This window comes from Juglans regia, chromosome 7 (assembly GCF_001411555.2).
Source record: "Juglans regia cultivar Chandler chromosome 7, Walnut 2.0, whole genome shotgun sequence".
Classification (NCBI taxonomy): Eukaryota; Viridiplantae; Streptophyta; class Magnoliopsida; order Fagales; family Juglandaceae; genus Juglans; species Juglans regia.
The window spans coordinates 15,102,983-15,121,369 of record NC_049907.1 but is presented as its reverse complement, the minus strand read 5'-3'; the positions used below and the strand labels follow the sequence as shown (position 1 = coordinate 15,121,369).

At 37.7% G+C, this 18,387-nt stretch overlaps 1 protein-coding gene across 2 annotated transcripts; it reads right to left on the bottom strand.

Annotated features, from left to right (window-relative positions):
- Positions 1-363: 363 nt before the first annotated feature.
- Positions 364-13,544, bottom strand: LOC109004266 (GDT1-like protein 4). Of its 2 annotated transcripts, XM_018982771.2 has the most exons (10): positions 13,318-13,544; positions 13,039-13,211; positions 12,873-12,938; positions 12,412-12,549; positions 11,812-11,910; positions 11,547-11,619; positions 9,934-10,019; positions 5,166-5,249; positions 4,540-4,599; positions 364-752 (listed from the first exon to the last, which is right to left on the bottom strand). In XM_018982771.2, the coding sequence occupies exons 2-10, from the start codon at positions 13,138-13,140 to the stop codon at positions 564-566; spliced, it is 897 nt and encodes a 298-aa protein (XP_018838316.1). In that variant the 5' UTR covers positions 13,141-13,211; positions 13,318-13,544; the 3' UTR covers positions 364-563. The 2 variants fall into 2 exon arrangements, with proteins under 2 accessions (XP_018838316.1, XP_018838315.1); XM_018982770.2 differs by having other exon boundaries at positions 13,039-13,480.
- Positions 13,545-18,387: the final 4,843 nt, after the last annotated feature.

Sequence of the window (18,387 nt, the reverse complement as noted above, 5' to 3'; positions counted from 1 at the left end):
AACACCTAATAGTTCATAATTATCAATATGAAGAAATATAATCTCTACCAACTATTAAACATGGGGGGAATCAAGCATATGCATTGCACATGCCCTCCATACTAGTGATCCTGTAAGCATGAGTTTGACAAAAAAAGGACAACGTGACAAGGCTAGAAAAAATGTTACTCCAAAAACATCGGAATACTAAATGCGAGTCCCGTTAATAAAATAAGAGAGAGAGAGAGAGAGAGAGAGTATATAAGAACTCAATTCGAGTGTGTGAAAATATATCAACTTCAATGATTGTCTCATTGCATGTGATTGATATCATATGCTATCTAGAAATAGTTCATTTTTCTATTAAGCTTAGAAACAAGAAACTGAGCATGTGAAACTAAAACACTATATAGTATATACCATTAAATCTTATTATACAAAAAACAAGTATTTTGGAAAATTTTGGTACGAGTCCATATTAAACAAACTTTTTCTATGAATATACCACACATTCAAAAAAGGAGAAAGTTTAAGTGAACATAAATGAGGCTGTAAAAGAATCAGGTTAGCCTATGGTATCAGAGTTATAGGGGAGGATAGAAATAGGAAGATAATGAAAAGCCGAGGAAGAGTAACCCGCCAATGGTGGCAACGGTGCGTTGTGAGATCTTGGAAGCTAGCATGCTTCCTCCGACCACCGCCACTGAGGTACAGATGGTATGCCCTATTGTGGCACCCACAGCCACTCCAACTGCGTTTTTGTGTGTTGCCAGCTGCAGAATCAGAAGTTATTGTGAGATCAACATTATACATGGGATATAAATCATGGCAGTTCATTGTTCAAATCAATCTAGAAACACTAAGAAAGAAAACCTGAATACATACGGCCAGATCCTAGCATTATAAAATTGCGAAACCAAGCATATATAATCCATTCCGATCAAGATGATGCGCACTTAAATGGAGGTCATTTTTACAGTTTTAACTCCAAGAACATTAGCCCCACGGCATAAGTACAATCAAAGGGAATATCTATTATAGACAAGCTACATGGCTTGTGAAATTAAGCAAAATAATACTTCATCAATACAGTTACATAGCTTCACACTATCATAAGGTCTAAAGAACAGAAAGAGATAGAGATCTTCTACACAGTACTGCTCCTGGGACGTGGGTGTCAAACCACAACCTACCAATCAAGGAACCCCAGGTATCATCTACAACTCAGTCAAGGCAGCAAAGAGTCCAAATGACAGTATATTTATGCATCCATCAATGAATATTTGACTATCAAGTCGAGAAGAATAATTGCTCCACAAGATCATCATTGACTTTGAAATTCGAGAACACTAAAAACAAAGCATTTTCCAATAGCATATATCAGTGGTAGTCTTTCAATGTTGAACAGCTAGCGTTCTATTATGAGGCAATCCATTTCTCTTTCAAAATTTACTTAAGATGACATTTTTTGATAATTTACTTAAGATGACATTTGATGTAAATAAAACTCTAATAACTGCTAAATGTCTTGAACATTACCTAAAATGGACAAGTTACAACAAAGTAGCCTCATATAGTGAACTCTAAGAGGCATGGAGGCTCGGAAGAGGCTAGGACTTTGAAAGAGGAAATATCGCACAAGGCAAGTAAAAAAAGGCATGGGGTGAGAGTTTGCCGGACAGCTACTAGACGTTTGGTCAATAGCCAGAGAGTTAGCTTGAACTTTCTCAGGGATCAATCAAACAAGAGACAAGACATAGTTCACTCAAGCGAGACAAGACAAGTAAAAAAGGTATTGGGTGAGAGTTTGCTGGACAGTTGCTAGACGTTCAGTCAAGCAAGAGACAAGCCAGAGAACTTTCTCAAGGATCAATCGAACAAGAGACACGACAGAGCTCACCCAAACTTTGCTCACGGTTTGATCACCATGAACCTGAGCACACACACACATTGAACCACCCCTAGCCGAGCACATCTTCATCCGTAATCACCACCACCATCTCATCTTCCTGATCGACGGAAGTAGGGTTTTGAAACCCCAAACCTCTTGCCTCTCCATGCACAGATTTTGGTTGCCTTAGGTAAACTTCCACTTTATTATGCACTAAAACCCTAAGCAGGTTATGATATGTTAAGCGAAGTAGGGAAGAGAGGAAGAGTCACAAGTCACAAACCCTAGACCGAGCAAGCATGTCTCGGCAAAGCACCAAACCATGTATGATGCAAACCCTAGGAACCGAGCATAGTCTAAACCCTAAACCAAGTAGGCATGTTTAGGCCAAGCCCTAAACCCCAAGCATAGTATGAAACCCTAGAACCAAGCAAGGTCTAAGCCCTAGAACTGAGTATGCTAGAAGCCCTAAAACTTAGCATGAGTGAAACCCTAAACTGAATGCGATAGGAGCCAAACCGAAAATGATACAACTCTATAACCCGAGCATAATGAGCCTTAGAACCGAACATATTATGTGCCCTAGAATCCAAGTATGTCACAAGCATAGAACCAAGTATGTCGTATAGTTAGAAGCATGAAACCATGCATACAATAGTACCAAGTAGGTCTAGTGATAGGCAAGGAATAGAGACAACCGAGAGACCCATGCATGAAGCACAACAATGCCTAATGATTAGAAAGTTTACATGATTGCTTAAATCATTATAGGTTTAAATGAAAGGTTTGAAGAAATGAATGAGTACCTTAAATTGCTTAAGGATCGAGGTAAGTGACTATGATCATGTTCGTCAACACATCGCTTTAAATACGAAAGTCTCTTTTTCAAAAGTATATAAATATATATATATATATAGTGCATGTTTTCAAAAGTATATATGTATGTATAAGCCCCTTCTTTGAGAGCCCTATTTTATGAACCCAATGCATGATAGAATGTTACTATTGCATGACTGATTGTATGATTGAGGACTATGTTGCAATGTTTATGAAAAGTAAGGCAAAGGCCGTAAAGAAAAGAGAAAGAAAGTATGAAAGCATGAGGTTAGGACGGATAGCAACATCAGAATGCATCTTTGGCAGTGCACCTAGTGATGACCCATTCCAAAGGTTTTGGTTCTTAAGCTGATTGCTCCGAGAAGAACCATTGATTGCAAGGGTTGCCAACTTTAACACGGGTTAATAGTGTGTAAAGGGCCATTGATGAGGTTAAGGTAACGAAAGATTGAAGGTTAATGATGTTAGTTAAGGAAGATGAATGTTTATGCTTGAAGATGAAGAAAATGAATGTTTCTTAATGCTTTACAGTTGATGTTTTATGTATGATTATGCTTGTTTTCAAAAGAACAATGTTTTAAAAGAAAACCCTATGTTTATACTATGTTTACTGCATGATGTGGTTCTTACTAAGTATTAGACTCATTTTAGGTCTTTTTAAATGTTTTCCCACCCTAGGTGAGGAAGAGTTAGGGGATGCTGCAGGCGAGGATGTTGTCCAAGAGGTAGACATTGGCAATGAGGCTTGAAACTTAAGAAAGAAAATTTGGATTCTTATCTTTACTAGTATATGATTTATGCTTCTGTAATGCTTAGCACAAGTTAGACTATTATATTTAAATATGTGCTATGGAACAAGATGTTTATTTTGAGAGATTTCTTTTAATCAAGTTTTTAGTGAGGATTTTAATTATGGGATCTTTTATGCCAGGTGTAGAAAATGAATGTTTTAACGTCAGTGCACCCACTTTCCTATAGCAGCTCAACAAGCCTAAGAGGGTGGGGTGTCACAGACATCTCGGTCAAGCAAAAATGATTGGAGAATGGTTTAATTTTTTTAAAATTTGATTTTAGCTTGGAGTTTGATTTGTAATTGGATTGTAATTATTATTTTGTACTTGACTTATTTTGCATGGCCAGATTATTTTTTATTCAGGTTTTTATCAATTTTAGAAGCTCTTAAGAGTTTTCTTTATGAGTCTACCTACAGCCAAGATGTGGAGTAAAACAAGGTTGTACATCCTTCAATGAGCGATTGACAGATCAGTGTGTGGTTGACTCATAAAATGTCCAAGATGCACTGAATTACTTTTCGTGAAACCAGTGAAATTTAGAAATAATCAATCATGTGTGGAAGCACACGTTGTGTTTTATACACAAGCAAACAACGACCAATTTAAAGAAAGCTTTGTTTCCTCTTTATACCCTTTTCAGGTCAGGCAGTATCAATAAGAGAAACAGTGGGATCACATAAATATTTTAACAAGGTCCACAGATTCTTTTGAAGAAAAAACATCAACTTTAATATACAGCTTTCCTACATTATAATTGTCCTCAACAATACCTTACTCCATTATCTAACACCAACAATCCAGATAACATCTTGAAACCAAATTCAAAGAGAATAACAACAGAGGCTATGCAAAGTGAAGCATCAAATATATGAACCCCAAATAGTTCCGCACAAGTGAAAGAAGCAAAATATAGGCAATAACCATATATGGAATAAAGATGAAGAAATTCAATTCATTCATGAAGTACAGACACCCTGAAGCAAAGTAAAATGAGCCACAACAAACTACGTGGAGAATAGAAACCAGGAATCTGCTTACAGCAATTGTCGCTATCTGGCTACGGTCTCCCCACTCTGCTAGAAATGTTAATACAAATGACTGCAAAGATTAAAACGGTATTTGCTTTTCATCAGATATGATTGTTAAAATAAGCCTCAAAACAAATAACTCATAAAGGAGTCAGTATTGGATATACTCCACCATAACACAGATCATAGAACCATGGAGCATGTCTTGTTTATTTACCCCTTTTGGATCAAACATAATTTATATGTGCTGCAAATGAAGACTTTTTCTCTTTTTTCTTTTTTCGTTTTTTTTAATGTCACGGAACCTCTCCAAGGCAGGGCTCTTCGGACCTACCCTTACAGAGTAAATCTCGGTCTCGTGCACCGTACCCTCGAAAGTTTCCTTACACGGAACTGGTTAAATCACTAGTTTTTAACCAGGGGTTATGGCCCCAAAGGATTGTTTGCACCCATGAAGTGTTGAACCTAGGACCTTGAAGGGAGTGATACCCCAAGACTAAGGCCTTCACCACTTGGGCCAACCCCTTGGGGTCATGTGCTGCAAATGAAGACTTAATAAACAAAAAAGGAAAAGAATCATCACTTCTAGCATATTGAAGGTTAAAAAGAAATAAGAATCATGTGTACATGGCATACCTCCAAAAATATCGGTGTACAGAATCTGGAAAAGGCACGACGGAATGTTGTTTTTCCTTGTCCAGTCTCAAGTTTCTCTTCTACCTAGATACAAGGAAAAACCAAATTAAAGACAGTAGCAATTCACAAAATATAGAACTAAAGAAGTTGAAATTGCAGGACAGTACATGCTATTTAAAGCAACATCCTTCAATACTGCCAATAAATTAGAATGTATATGGGAGAGTTGAAAAAATAACAGAACTTAAAACAAAAAAAAAATGAATCTACAGGTGTGTTCCAACCCAATCAGCTCAGAAAAAATCTTTCCATCTTCAGACTCCATGTAAGTTTGGGAACAAAAACCACTTTTGATTCCTCCGACTCCACTCACTTTTGGAGCCAACCCAATCCAGATCCTTTTATTTGGAAGTAAGAAATAACACCACTACAAACCCCAGATACTCAATAAAACACCAACCATTTACAACTCTAAAGGCATCGACATCCCTTCAACCAACACAAGCCCACTATGACAAACACCCCATATCTTCGGCCATCCACACCCATACATCCATTTACTTGGCAGTGTACAACAATTGAATCTACAGAACCATTGCACCATAGATCTCAAATGGTGAAAGCTGTGGGAGAAAGGGGTTGACATAGATCTCAAGTTTGGGAAACCACTCAGACAGATCTGGCCATCTGTGGTTATATATAGAAAGTCTTACAAGGATACAGATTCCATCAAGCCCAAGTACTTACAAGAAAGAAAGTGTGATTTTGTGGCCCCCCAAAAACTGCCCCAAGTAGTTACAAGAAAGACAATTGCTATCAAGCAACACAAAGAAATGGGGGTGCTTTTTTTTCCCTAGGAAGTTGTAAAAGTTTTTCCTGGCAGTTCAAAAGACTATTGAAAAGCCAATGAAAAAAAGAATTAAATGGTTGTATTGTGAAGCTAATTAAAGTGTCTTTCTATTGGGAAGGAAATTCTGCTATTCCCAAAAGCATTGTGAAAAAGATTTGAGTATTTACATAATATGATTTAGTCTTTGGGGTATGCACTCTCTTGGTCTAAGATTCAAACTATGAGAACTGTGCTCATCGTAGGTAGGAACACCCCGAGTGGTAGCACCTTATTTCTCAAGATCATGTACAAACTCTATATATAGACCCTAAACTCGGCACACACACACTTCATTCCTCTCATTGGTGACACACACCCCTTGCTATCTCTATCTCTCCACAATTCAAGTCACACCCTACCCACTTCACAAGCAACATATTCAGCCACCACCACCACGCATTCCCACGCCATGCACCATCCTAGTCCATAGGTAAGTTTCTCTTGTATTTTCTCACACCATCACACACACATGCATGTCATAGGTTAGCCACCCCTACCTGAGCACTTACACACACTTAGGTCACGGGTTGAGCACCATATACCCGAGCACACACACGTCACCAGATTAAACCACCCTATACCCGAGCACATCATCATCTAGGCCTGCACATTGGCCCGCCCAAACACTTGTTTGGCCCGACCTAACTTGGCCCACAGCTATGGACAAGGAAAAATAACCCGACCCGAACCATTCGGATTGGGTAAAAATTATCATTTTTTTTTCTTTTTCTTTTTTTTGAGACATGCACGTGATCTGGCGAACCATTCTTTTTTTCTTTTCTTTTCTTTTCTTTTTTTTCCTTCTTCTTCTTCTTCTTCTTCTTCTTCTTCCCCAGATGGCTTGAATTGCTGTTCTCGCAACGGATCTTGTCATTCTCTGCTCGTAGCACACTGTTATCAGCTCAATGCCTTGAGAAAATGAGCAATACCTTCATCTAGGTCCTCCGGTTCTGGGACCAAAACTTGATCTGGCGAGGAGCCAAGACTAGCTCCCGACTTAACTGCAACCTCTGCTTCTCATCTGGGTGAGGGCACTCCTTGAACATTCTTTATGCCCACGAAAGGAATGAAAACATAGAAACCAACTCAGATTGAAAGGAGACGAGAGGTTCCAGAGGAGGAGCAGAGAAAAGACCCGCCGATTGAAAGGCTTTTTGTTTTGTTTTGTCCAAATGGGATTTTGAGGTACGACCTCTTCTTAGTCCAGATCTGGCGATGGAGAACGGTGATGCAGAACAAAGAGGGTGGCTACCCTCTTTGTTTTGCGGTGAAGGGAATTGCCCCAAATGGGCAATCTTAGAGTTGCAAGGGGCAGTAGAAGCTCAACCTTCCTTCCAAGGCCGCCTCCAAAACCTCCAAATCGGCATCCTCTGCCGCCCTTCTTCTCAAGAGGTGTATACTTTTACGGTTGGGTATCTTGAATTGACGAGATCGAAAGTCTTGTTGAAGAAGCCACTATTGGTTCTGAAGAAAACTAAACACTCCGACCCAAACCATGAGATCAATGACAGTGATTTTTTCATCTAGAGTGGAATTAGAAGTTATTGGCATCATTCGCATCAAATATTGTTCAAGATGAGGCCAAAGGTACTCTACCTTTTTGGGTCGTCGGTTTCGACGAAAATTGGGTGTTTAAACCCGATAGGAGATTTAGATCCGATGAACTCGTCTTTGATCGGGTGGGCTATATCGAGTATCTCAGACGGAGTGGGTCCTAGCGCTTTATGCATAGGCCTATCATCATCCACAACCACTCATTGTATGTCCCAACCAAGCATGTTAGAGCACCCCTAGAACCGACCATAAGTCAAGAGGAATTAGGGTTTTTAAACCCCAAAGCTCTCGGCTTCCCCATCCATGTAAGGTCTCGATTTGCCCTTGGATGAGCTCCCACTCCACTAGAAGCACTAAAACCCTAAGCTTAATATGATATGTTAGATAGAAAGTCCCATGAACCCTAAACCGAGCATGTATTGCTTGGCTAAGCCCTAAACTGAGAATGATAGAAGCCAAACCGAGCATGATGCAAGCCTTTAACCGAGCATGTCATGAGCCATAGACCCGAGTATGTCATAAGCATAAAGGCAAGTATGTCACATAGTTAGAAACCCTAAGCCGAGTCTAGTATGAGCATGAAACCGAGCATGCCATAGCATAGTATCAAGTAGGTATAGTGAATGTCTCAAATTGATGATTATGGGGATGTGGATGTTGGATTGTGGGTTGTTTGGCAAATTGGGGTATTACGGGTGGAATTGGGGTATAGTCCGAGTTGACCCGGGTAAAAAGTTGATTTTAAGGGAAACTCTATTGGAGTCATTGTGACTGTCCAAATTGGGACATGGTAGGAAAATCTAATGTTTGTTTAATACATGTCTTGGCTAATGAGAGGAAATTTGGGTTTTAACAATGGCCAGCGTGTCACCTTTGAGTTAAGCGAAGGTACTCGGAAGAAATAGAATTGGATATATGGGTCTTGATAAATCCAGGTCATAGGCGAATTGGCCTTTAAATGTATTTAATGTATTATGGACCACTAGAGAGAGTTATAGGATTTTTGCTATGATCTGTTTTATTCTTAAAAACAATGGCTAATTCTGTTAACTCGTAGATTGTGTTAATTATGTTTAGGTGTTGATTGACTTTCGCTTGACTCTATTGTGAGGCAATTCAGAGATATTAACAAGTTCAAGTAAGCGGTGATCCTATGCCAAACTTTGCCTAGAAGCTAATAGAGATCGATTTTGAGAAACTTGCATATTCTATGATTTAAAACTAATTGGGTTATTCTCTACATTATTCTCTGTTGAACATTGAAATGAGATTTTAGTCATGACTAGTGTAGATGTGATATTTTTGTCACGACTAGTATAGATATGACATGTATAGATATGACTAGTATAAATATGGTTGAAAGGGTCACCCCTAGGCACGAGGCGTGACATTGGCATTCCTCATCTTAATAATGGAGTCACAATTTGGTATTCCACCAATCCTAATGTGTACCCCAACCTAACTCTCGTTGGAGGGAGAGAAAACCTACCACTACCCAAGCTGACACGTCATGTGGGAAATGTCAGGGCTGGTTAAAAAATTGGATCATGTGGAAAGATTTGAATCATAAGAGCTAAACCCTGCATCTCTTAAAAGTCTAGGTATATTTGGGCATTTTGCAAGAGAAACGTGGACAAAAAGAAAAACTAAATTCAATATCATTAGACGGCTCAATGGTCCTTTGTGCATATGTGGAAATCAATGCATGGAGGAAACTGCTACAGCCCTCTTTACTTTGCAGTAACTTTACGTAATGCATAAAATACAAGCATAGCATGAGTGGAAAAAGTGCCACTATACATCACAGACTATTGTGGAGTTTAATTTATATCCAGCATATACTCTAAGTACTAGTGATGTAAACAAGATGGGATCCAATGGTGAAGTGCTGATGGAACCAAATAACACATGGGTCTGTCGAGGAAAAGCTTGCAAATCTGGTAGTTCTGCAAGACGGTTAAGATCTATCCCAACTAACATATCTAATGCAGATTGGCATCATGGGTTCACATTCCCAAGTTATTTTCACATACCACAGTCTGGAACAGTTTCTCTTTTTTTTTTTTTTTTTGAGTAATCGGACTTTATTGATAAAGACGGTAGCCCAAGCACACCAATTGTATATTTCATTCAATTATGAAATATATACGTCATTCAATTATGATAGACATAAAAACAAACATATGCAAGAATTTACTATGCAGGTAGACATATAAGTACCATTTTCGTATAGACATCCATAAATTATGAAAGTGGTATCAGATGCCCGAATGGAAGGTAATATATACAAATCTAAAGGTAGATTTGAGTTCATGAACTACATACTTCTTCCATCTCTTTCTTCTGAGAAGCTTTTGAATCTGATCTCCAGGCAATGTAAAGTAAACGCAATCCAAAAAATGCATACAGAACTGCATATTAAAACAATACGGAAATCTTAAGTTCATTTACCTATTCATATGCAAAAAAATGTTATCCACCACCTGTTACATATTGTTTATCCTCTATTCCATTTTAATTGTGCTAAAATGCTATGCATTTCACACATTATGCAATTGCTAGACTTCAATGGACCAAGTTTTCATGATTTCATTAAATCCTTTTCTATTTCTCATTACGTGTTTCTGCTGTATACATCCTGTGTAATTGGGCTACACCTTTCGTTTTCATCAATGAAATTATCAATTTCTTATATAAAAAATAGGCAAATTAAAGACCTGTATCAACTTACCCTTTAATTTATTTAAGAAGTCAAATATGGGGTTCATTTGTTGATTCATGTTTAAATTAAGGAGAGTAATTTGGGAACTAGAAAACTTTTATTTGAAAGAAAAGAATGGTGTCCACTTAAAAGCAATAGCTGATGTCCCCTAAAGGTAAAAATTAAATATTTTCTAGATGGACAAACAATATGGGACAGCACAAGTAATTTCATAGAAAAATAACCATTATTTAAAAGTTCAATACAAATCCAAGAGTTGGAAGAGGGAATGAAAGATTCAAAGGTTCAATCACAACTTGGTAGAGATACAGCAAAGACAGTACAACATAACAGTTTGATACAGTGATTTGAGCTCTTTTTTATGCAATTATACAGTGATTTGAGCTCTTAGCAAGGACATACTGTAATCCATCGAGAAAAAGTATCAATAACTTCAATTCAGGTAGTATAGCCAGCACTAAAAATTTTCAAAGGGGATCTTTTGATGTAAGATTGTTTTAAAAATTACTGAGACTTTTGAGAAAAATTTTTAAAATAAGTTTTATGGGGTTTTATGAAAGTGGTAGACCCATCAAAACTCTATATGGATTAAGAAAATTTTTTAGAGGTTTTATTGGGGATTGAAAAGGTGGTGGGGTTGGTTTGGTTTTTGTTTGTTACAAAAATCGAGTTAAGACGTTTTGATGTTTGAGATTGTTTTCATGTAAAGATGTTTTGATTGAGAGGAAAATTTTGAAAAAATCTTACAAAAACTCTTTGGTCCCAAATATGACCTAAGCCTTTGGAGTTCAATAGCCAATAGTAACCAGGAACCAACCTCATCAAAACTGGCATGTGCATGGCTTGTACTCAGGAAACACTTATTTTGGATGCAGATTAAGTTCTTCATATGATTATCCAAGTGCTATTGCCAGATAATTGAATGTTGATTTGATATTTCCATATAATCACAAGTAATTTTAAGTCAACACTGCTAGACTACAGTCAATTTTCTACATGATTCACTATCTATGAGTAATGTGCAAGGGAGGACAGAATCAATTAAACAGGCCGCAAAAAATAAAAAAGCAAAAATAGAGACTCATTTAAAAAAAAAAAAAAAAACATAAAAACAAAACTATATAAGCACATATAGCATTTCGGATGATCAATGTACTAAACGTGAGGTTTCAAAATGGAGGAAAACAAAGACAAAAGAAGAAAACAATGCATATACCTGTAGCTGCGCTATTGGTATGCTTTCTGGATATTAAATTTGGCACAATCCTACCAAGCCCAGTAGATAGTACCTAAATGACATGTACAACATTTTCAATCTTGATAGCAATAAGACAAAAGAGTACTTAGCAGAGCATTGTAGTTACTGGAACCATTCTGTTACAGAACCAAGAAATTCATAACACCATCAGAACAACATAAAGAGAGCAAGGGGCAAAAGAAATTATTCAAGTATTGCACTCAGAGAAACTTAGCCAACTTACTGTCATTACAACCAAGGCAGTGAGCGCACCAGATAAAACAATTGACTTGGGGTGACGCATTGCCATCAGAGCTGCTATTATAAATGTCTCATCTCCAATCTATCAGCAAAATTGTCATTTAAAGAGGCAAAAATCATCACGTCAATAAACAGCAATCCCATACAGAAAGCAGCCTCTATGATATAGCCAGACCAAAAATCAGGCTTAGTCACTTGTTTGTTAATGCGACTCATTTTCATGCTTTTACTGTCTGGAAATTTTATTTATTTTTTTATTGCCACCGGGTGTCCAGGAACAGCATCCCGACTAATCCCGGGGGTGCACAGGCCCTCGGCAAAGAGTTTCCCACAAGTGCACCTCAGGTAATTCAAGGGAAAAGTCCCCCAGTCCGATGATCCCTAGAGATTGTTTACACCCAAAGAGATTTAAACCTTAGACCTGGGAGAGCATACCCCCAAGCCCAAGGCCTTTACCACTTGAGCCAACCCCTAGGGGTTTGTCTGGAAATTTTATTAAAGAGAATAAAAATAAACATGAGAGACTATAGAGAAGTTTTGCCTAAACCTTTGCTAAACAACACAAGGAATTGAATGCACCAACCTCACTGACAAGAATCATTGACAAGCTAGTTAAAAAGGCATCGAACATTCCAAGCCCTTCGGGGTCCAAGCGGAGACCGACGCCAACAGAATCCATGACAACCTTGTCCCCAATATTCTTGAAGTTACTCAAATTAATCTGTACACAAATTAATTCTTTTTTATAAGTACAAAAATGCTATTTGGAAGCCTTCAAACTTCTAACGTGGACTTTTCATTTTTTTTACATAAATTATATAATTTCTTTTGCCTCACTTAATAACAAAAAACACTACTTTGCCTCGGTCCTCCCCGTCAAAATAACCAAAATTTAAATATTCACTTACAAGAATATAACGTCCAGAATTCAAATATTGTGCATATGGTAAAATTTTATTACATTGTTTCTAGTCAATTTTCTCAGCAGCCAAACAGTATATTAGAGAGAGAGAGAGAGAGAGAGAGAGGGAGATGTGAGAGTACCTTGCTACGGCGGCCCAGATCTTCGGATCCACTAGATTTCTCCTTCTCGGTTCCAAACACAGATTCCTATGTTAGAACAAGACAACAAAATTAAGTAACACAAACTCGTAAATACATCTATACATATAAATATATGTCGAGAGAGAGAGAGAAAGAGAGGAGAGACCTGCGCAGAGACGGGGTGGGCAACCCATAAGACGAAGGCGGTGAAGAGAATGAGTAAGAAGAGAGAGGGAAAAGTGATTCTAGGGTACGAGCGCAAATCCATGACGATACGTTTTTCTAGAAGCTCAGCTTCCCCCCCGTTTTTTTTCTTGGAGAAAATTTTAGATCTGTGTTCTGAGAGAGAGAGAGAGAGAGAAGAGATATCAAAATGGATCGTGCAACTCCACTCTCTCCTCTTTCTCTCGCTGAAATTGAACGCAAAGCTTTTCCCTTGACTTACCCGTCGAGATCTGAGAGAGATCCTGCGAAGATCTCAGCTGAAGTAGAAAGACGTTCTCATATAAAATAAAATAAAAAAATTTAAAAAATAAAATAAAATCTTGCGCGTAGCAGTGGCAGTGCCAAAATGACTATTTCTTTCCAGCTACTTTCCTATTGAAAATTTTATGCCTCCTTTGGTAAGAAAGATAAACAGATGAGCCCAAACAATCCGTACGTTTAGAACATCCTCAAGTAGTTAAAAGTTAAATACATTTAAGTATTCAGTTTTTAGATGACAAAATATATTCATAATAGATTAAATATTATATTTAAAATTTAGTTACAGCAAAAATTTTTGTAAATTTAAAAGTTACTGCACATACATAAAATATATATTTTATTAATCATTATCTCTCTCTTTCTTTCTATCACATATTTCATCATAATAATATATTAATTTAATAAGAATATAATTATTAATTAATATATAATAGGTAGAATAGTAAAATATGATAAAATTAAATAAATTAATAATTAAAAAATTAAATATTGTTGAAATTATTAGTTATTCATTACTATATAATGAATAAATGGATAATTTAATGTGAATAACTAAAACCAAATTCATCTTATATTATTTTATTGTTATATAATGAAAAAAGACATATTCCAATATGGAGATTTATGTGAATGAAATAGTCAAAAGTCAAATTTCTCTTACATTCATAAAAAATGTCATTTAACTTTGACTAATTCATTGAGAGTGCTCTTAAACATTCTCACATATTCAAACGAAATGTCAAACAAAAAACATCTCATCCCACCTTCCTCTCTTTGTTTGGGTAAGATCACTCCATTATTTATCTAATCCCATTATTATTCAATATTGTAATTATTTTTCATATACTTTTTACTATTATTCACTACTATTCAATATTTTATCATTACTTTTTCACAACTTGTTAAGAGCCCTAGAAGCTGATTTGGGGGAGAAGACTACATGCAACTGAAGTGAAGAACTGAGGAGATCGAGGGTTAAGTGAAGCTTCTTAAGGGGAACTCAAAGCGACGTCGTCTAGTGTTCCGATGAAAAAAGGAATAAAGTGAAACACAGTGTTTTGGTTTAGTAAGGTCTGGGTCGTTTTTAGTAAGGTCTGTGTCGTTACTTGTAGAGTGAACCGTTGTTACAAACGGTGCGTTTTATGGTTGTCACTGTAGCTCATGCAGTCATGGTTGCAGTTTGTTAGGGAAGAGAAGGACATGCGTATATGTAGGGAAATGGGGAAAGGGAAGAGCAATCTAGAATATTCTTGTACTAGAACCGTTTTGGAGGAAGGGAGACCTTAAATACTGCATAACAATACATATTTCCCTTGGAATTTCATCAAACACCATACCTACTTTGCCATTTCCGTTGTTCATTCATTACATTACCATATCATACATCCTTCATACATTACAGCAAGTTACAGAAAGAATTTAACACTTTTTAAATACTATTCACAAATTATGCGAGATCACCTTACTACCTAAATGTAGCGCTATATTTGTTGAGATTACTTCACTACTATTTACAAACAGTTTATTAATATTTACAATTTATTCACTACTTTTTCATTACTATTCACTATTGAGAGAGTCTACAAACTGAACGAGGTGCGAAAGCCATATCTACACCATCCACTAATAATTTGACACGTGCTTCTCACTAAGTTTACAATACATTTGGGTGTATGAGAAATTCATGTGAGACACATTTCCCCCTCCCTAGTTGATCTCTCTCTCCCTCTCTACTAGCCAAATCAAACCATTTCTCTAGATCTCATTTCGCTTACTCTCCCTTAACTCAGAATCTTATTAAATCAAAACATTTCTCCTCCCTTAACATGAACCTAGCTTCTAGCTTCCATTGGAAATTTAGTCTAGGGTCTTAGATCTTATTTTATTTTTTCCCCAGAGAAATTACTACAAGATCCAATCTTTCATACTAAGTTTATCGAGAACTTAATATCGAGCCACTCTTGGTGTTTTTCTAAGGGTTTTGATCCAAACCTATTAGGTAAGAGTCTTAATTCACTCTAATACTACTATTTCATCAAGTTATTTTGGCTTAATGATTTAGGATTTCAAAAAGCATAAATTAGGGTTTCAAAAAAAGGGAGAATGGAGAAAAGAAGAGAGGGAGAGCTTCTGTTGGGGGAGCTGAGGTGGGGGAGACAAAGGAGAAGGGAGGAGAAGAAAGGGGAGAGCCTTCAATCGGGGGAGAGGAGAGAAGGGATTCACTAAACCGTACCCATGAATTCCTCTCCAAAATCACATACGTAGAATGTTATGATTAGAGGGTGCAAAACTGAGTTTTACACCAAATCTGTTTTGAAGATATTCTCTTCATTTATGTTCATTAAAATGACTCTTCGTAAGACACTAGGATACAAATAATTATAGAAAAAGAGTTTACCTGGCATAGATTTGCGATAAACCCACCCTGGAGGGTTCCTTCGCTTCATTTGCTTCATAAACTCATCTCAACTCATTATTACAACTTTTTCAAATTTCAATATAAAATATAATAAACAATTCAATTTTTTCAAATCTCAAAATAATAATAATATTAAAAAATAATATTTTATCATCTCAACTCAACTCAATTCAACATCCAAACGCAACCAATTCTTTTCTTTTTACCAAGTGGACTTAGCGGAGGGTTCTTTTTTAAAAACAATTGCAGCGGAGGGTTGGTTCTTTTTACTTCGTTGGTGAGGGAGACAAATGATATAGATTCTAGCTATGATTTAACTAGATGACGTCATCGTTTCTTTGAGTTGCACTGCTTTTTCACTTTGTTTAGTTATAGAAAAATTTTATTTGAAGTAGTGAAAGACCTCTAGATTTCTGTACATCCAAAATTTTATCTTCATACATCCATAATTCTGATGAGGTTTGTGGGGCTTAACGGCGAGTTTTGCGATTGAATAGAGAGAGTGTAGGTGAGTTAGAGTGAACATGGGAGGCCTAAAAAAGCAAATTATCGAATCAAAAGCTTTCATTTTGATGAAGGAGCGAGGCTCCTTGCTCATTACTGAGAGGAGTTGGAAGGTAATGAAAGAGATAAGACTTGGGAAAGTGATGGTGCACTGGTTTATCAGAATCTTGGAGGAATGTCTAACAGGTGGGACGAAGGAGTTGTTTGCTATGTCAAGGGAAGGTGATAAAAACTTCATAGCACAGAGGTGCTCAAATGCTTGTGGCAGATTTATGGCTCTAGTGGGATATGGTCGGGGTGGAAGATGTAACTTTATCTTCATTCTGTAAGATGTGGATGGAGGGGTTAGAGGAGGATGATAGTTGCACTGAGGGAGTAGCAGTTGTCTGAGGTGAAGACCAGTGCGCAGAATCGATCATACATGGAGGCTTTAGTGCAGTTGACGGTGCCAGTGTAGTCTAGGGAACAATATAGAGGTGGAGTTACTGGCAGTAGGGTAGCTCATAGTAATGGCCAGAAGTCCAATATGGCTCCTAAGCTCACTAGTACAACATGTACGCAGAGGGAAGGAGGTGGTGACAAGTCCTTTGTTGGCCTATCAAAGAGTGGTATGCACAGTACCTTGCAAAAAATGCAAACACAATTGGAGACACTACAGGAGCAAGTTAATTTATTGATACAGTGCGTTGAGGAAGAAGCTGAGGTGGGCCTGGGCTTAGGCCATAAGATAGGGCATGGACAAGGCTGTAGGCCACAGCCCGTGGGACAATTGGAAAGTGATGAAGTCTTTTGGGCCTTACGAGTGGTAAGGGCCAAATAGTTATGAAAGAAGTGAATAAGGACTGGGTATGTGGGCCATAGCCCATGGGGCATGCCAAGGGCAAAGCAAAAGTAGGAGCCCAGCATGTATAGAGAATTAGAGAGGGAGGAGAGGCTGGCCCTTCCATCGACGAGAGGCAACAAGGGGAGACGACGGAGAAGATCCTAATAGCCTTGCTCCTAGTCGAGAAGCCGTTGACGGTGAGCCAGCAGGTGGAGACGATGGAGATAGTGGCATCACCAGAAGAAGTGGAAAGTGATCCATGGCTGTCATAGAACTGAGCATCAATTCTTGGTCCCAAGAAGGACATACAAGGCTAATGAACAAATGAGGAGAGCCCTCTCTCAAGATTCAGCCAGCAGATTTGCCGATGAGTGGGTTTTACCCACTAGATGTAGCCCGTGTGCTATTTTCAAAAACTGGGAGTGACAGGGGGAGACATGGGACCTTCATGGATGCTAGTCGTCACAAGTCATTCATCTAAGTGGGGGGAAGGCCTATCTGTCTTGTGGAAGAATTTGGAGTGCTGATGAAGATGCAACAAACACCTAGGGATGAGATAGACATAGGGGGAATACCTCTAAAATACATGTTGCCAAATGAGTCCAGTGTCTTTGATTGGGTGTTGCATAAGGTACAAGAAATCCAGTATTGTGTAGGAATTGAGTGTGAGAGCTTCGACGAACAATTCATGTCTTTACTAACAACCATTGAAGATGGACATGGTCAGTTAAAGAAATTAGGTTCTAAAAAACAATGGGAACTAAAGAGGTTAACATGGTCTTTAAACTATGAGGGTAGCTCAAGTTCAAGCAGAGAAAGAACCAAAGGGAAGGGGCAAGCTCCATATTTATGAAGCCCAAAATCGTATCTTGGAATGTGTGAGGGCTCAATGAGGCAAATAAGTGCCTTTAGGTAAAAAAAAAAAAGACGCTTCGTTAGTGGAAGACGAACATTGTGTGTCTACAAAAAAACCTAATTGAAATCTATGCCAGTGAGAATTGTTCAGAGTTTATGGAGCTGTAAATATGTGGATTGGGCCTATCTTGCTTCTTATGGGGCTTAAAAAGGTGTATTGATGATGTGGGATAGAAGGTGGTGGAGAAAATAGAGGAATTTATTGGGGAGTATATAGTGGCATATTCCTTTAAGAGTGTAGATGATAATATTTTATAGGCTTTGACTAGTATTTACGGGCTAAATCTAGACAGCAGTAGAAGAATCCTATGGGAAGAAATTATTGGAGTTCCTAGATGGTGGAATTTATTATGATGCATAAGTGGTGA

Coding starts and splice junctions, on each gene's coding strand:
- LOC109004266 (XM_018982771.2), bottom strand. CDS start 13,140: ATGGATTTGCGCTCGTACCCTAGAATCACTTTTCCCTCTCTCTTCTTA. Junction 12,939..13,038: donor CCCACCCCGTCTCTGCGCAG/GTCTCTCCTCTC, acceptor GTTCTAACATAG/GAATCTGTGTTTGGAACCGA. Junction 5,250..9,933: donor AGAAGAAAGAGATGGAAGAA/GTATGTAGTTCA, acceptor CCTTGTATCTAG/GTAGAAGAGAAACTTGAGAC.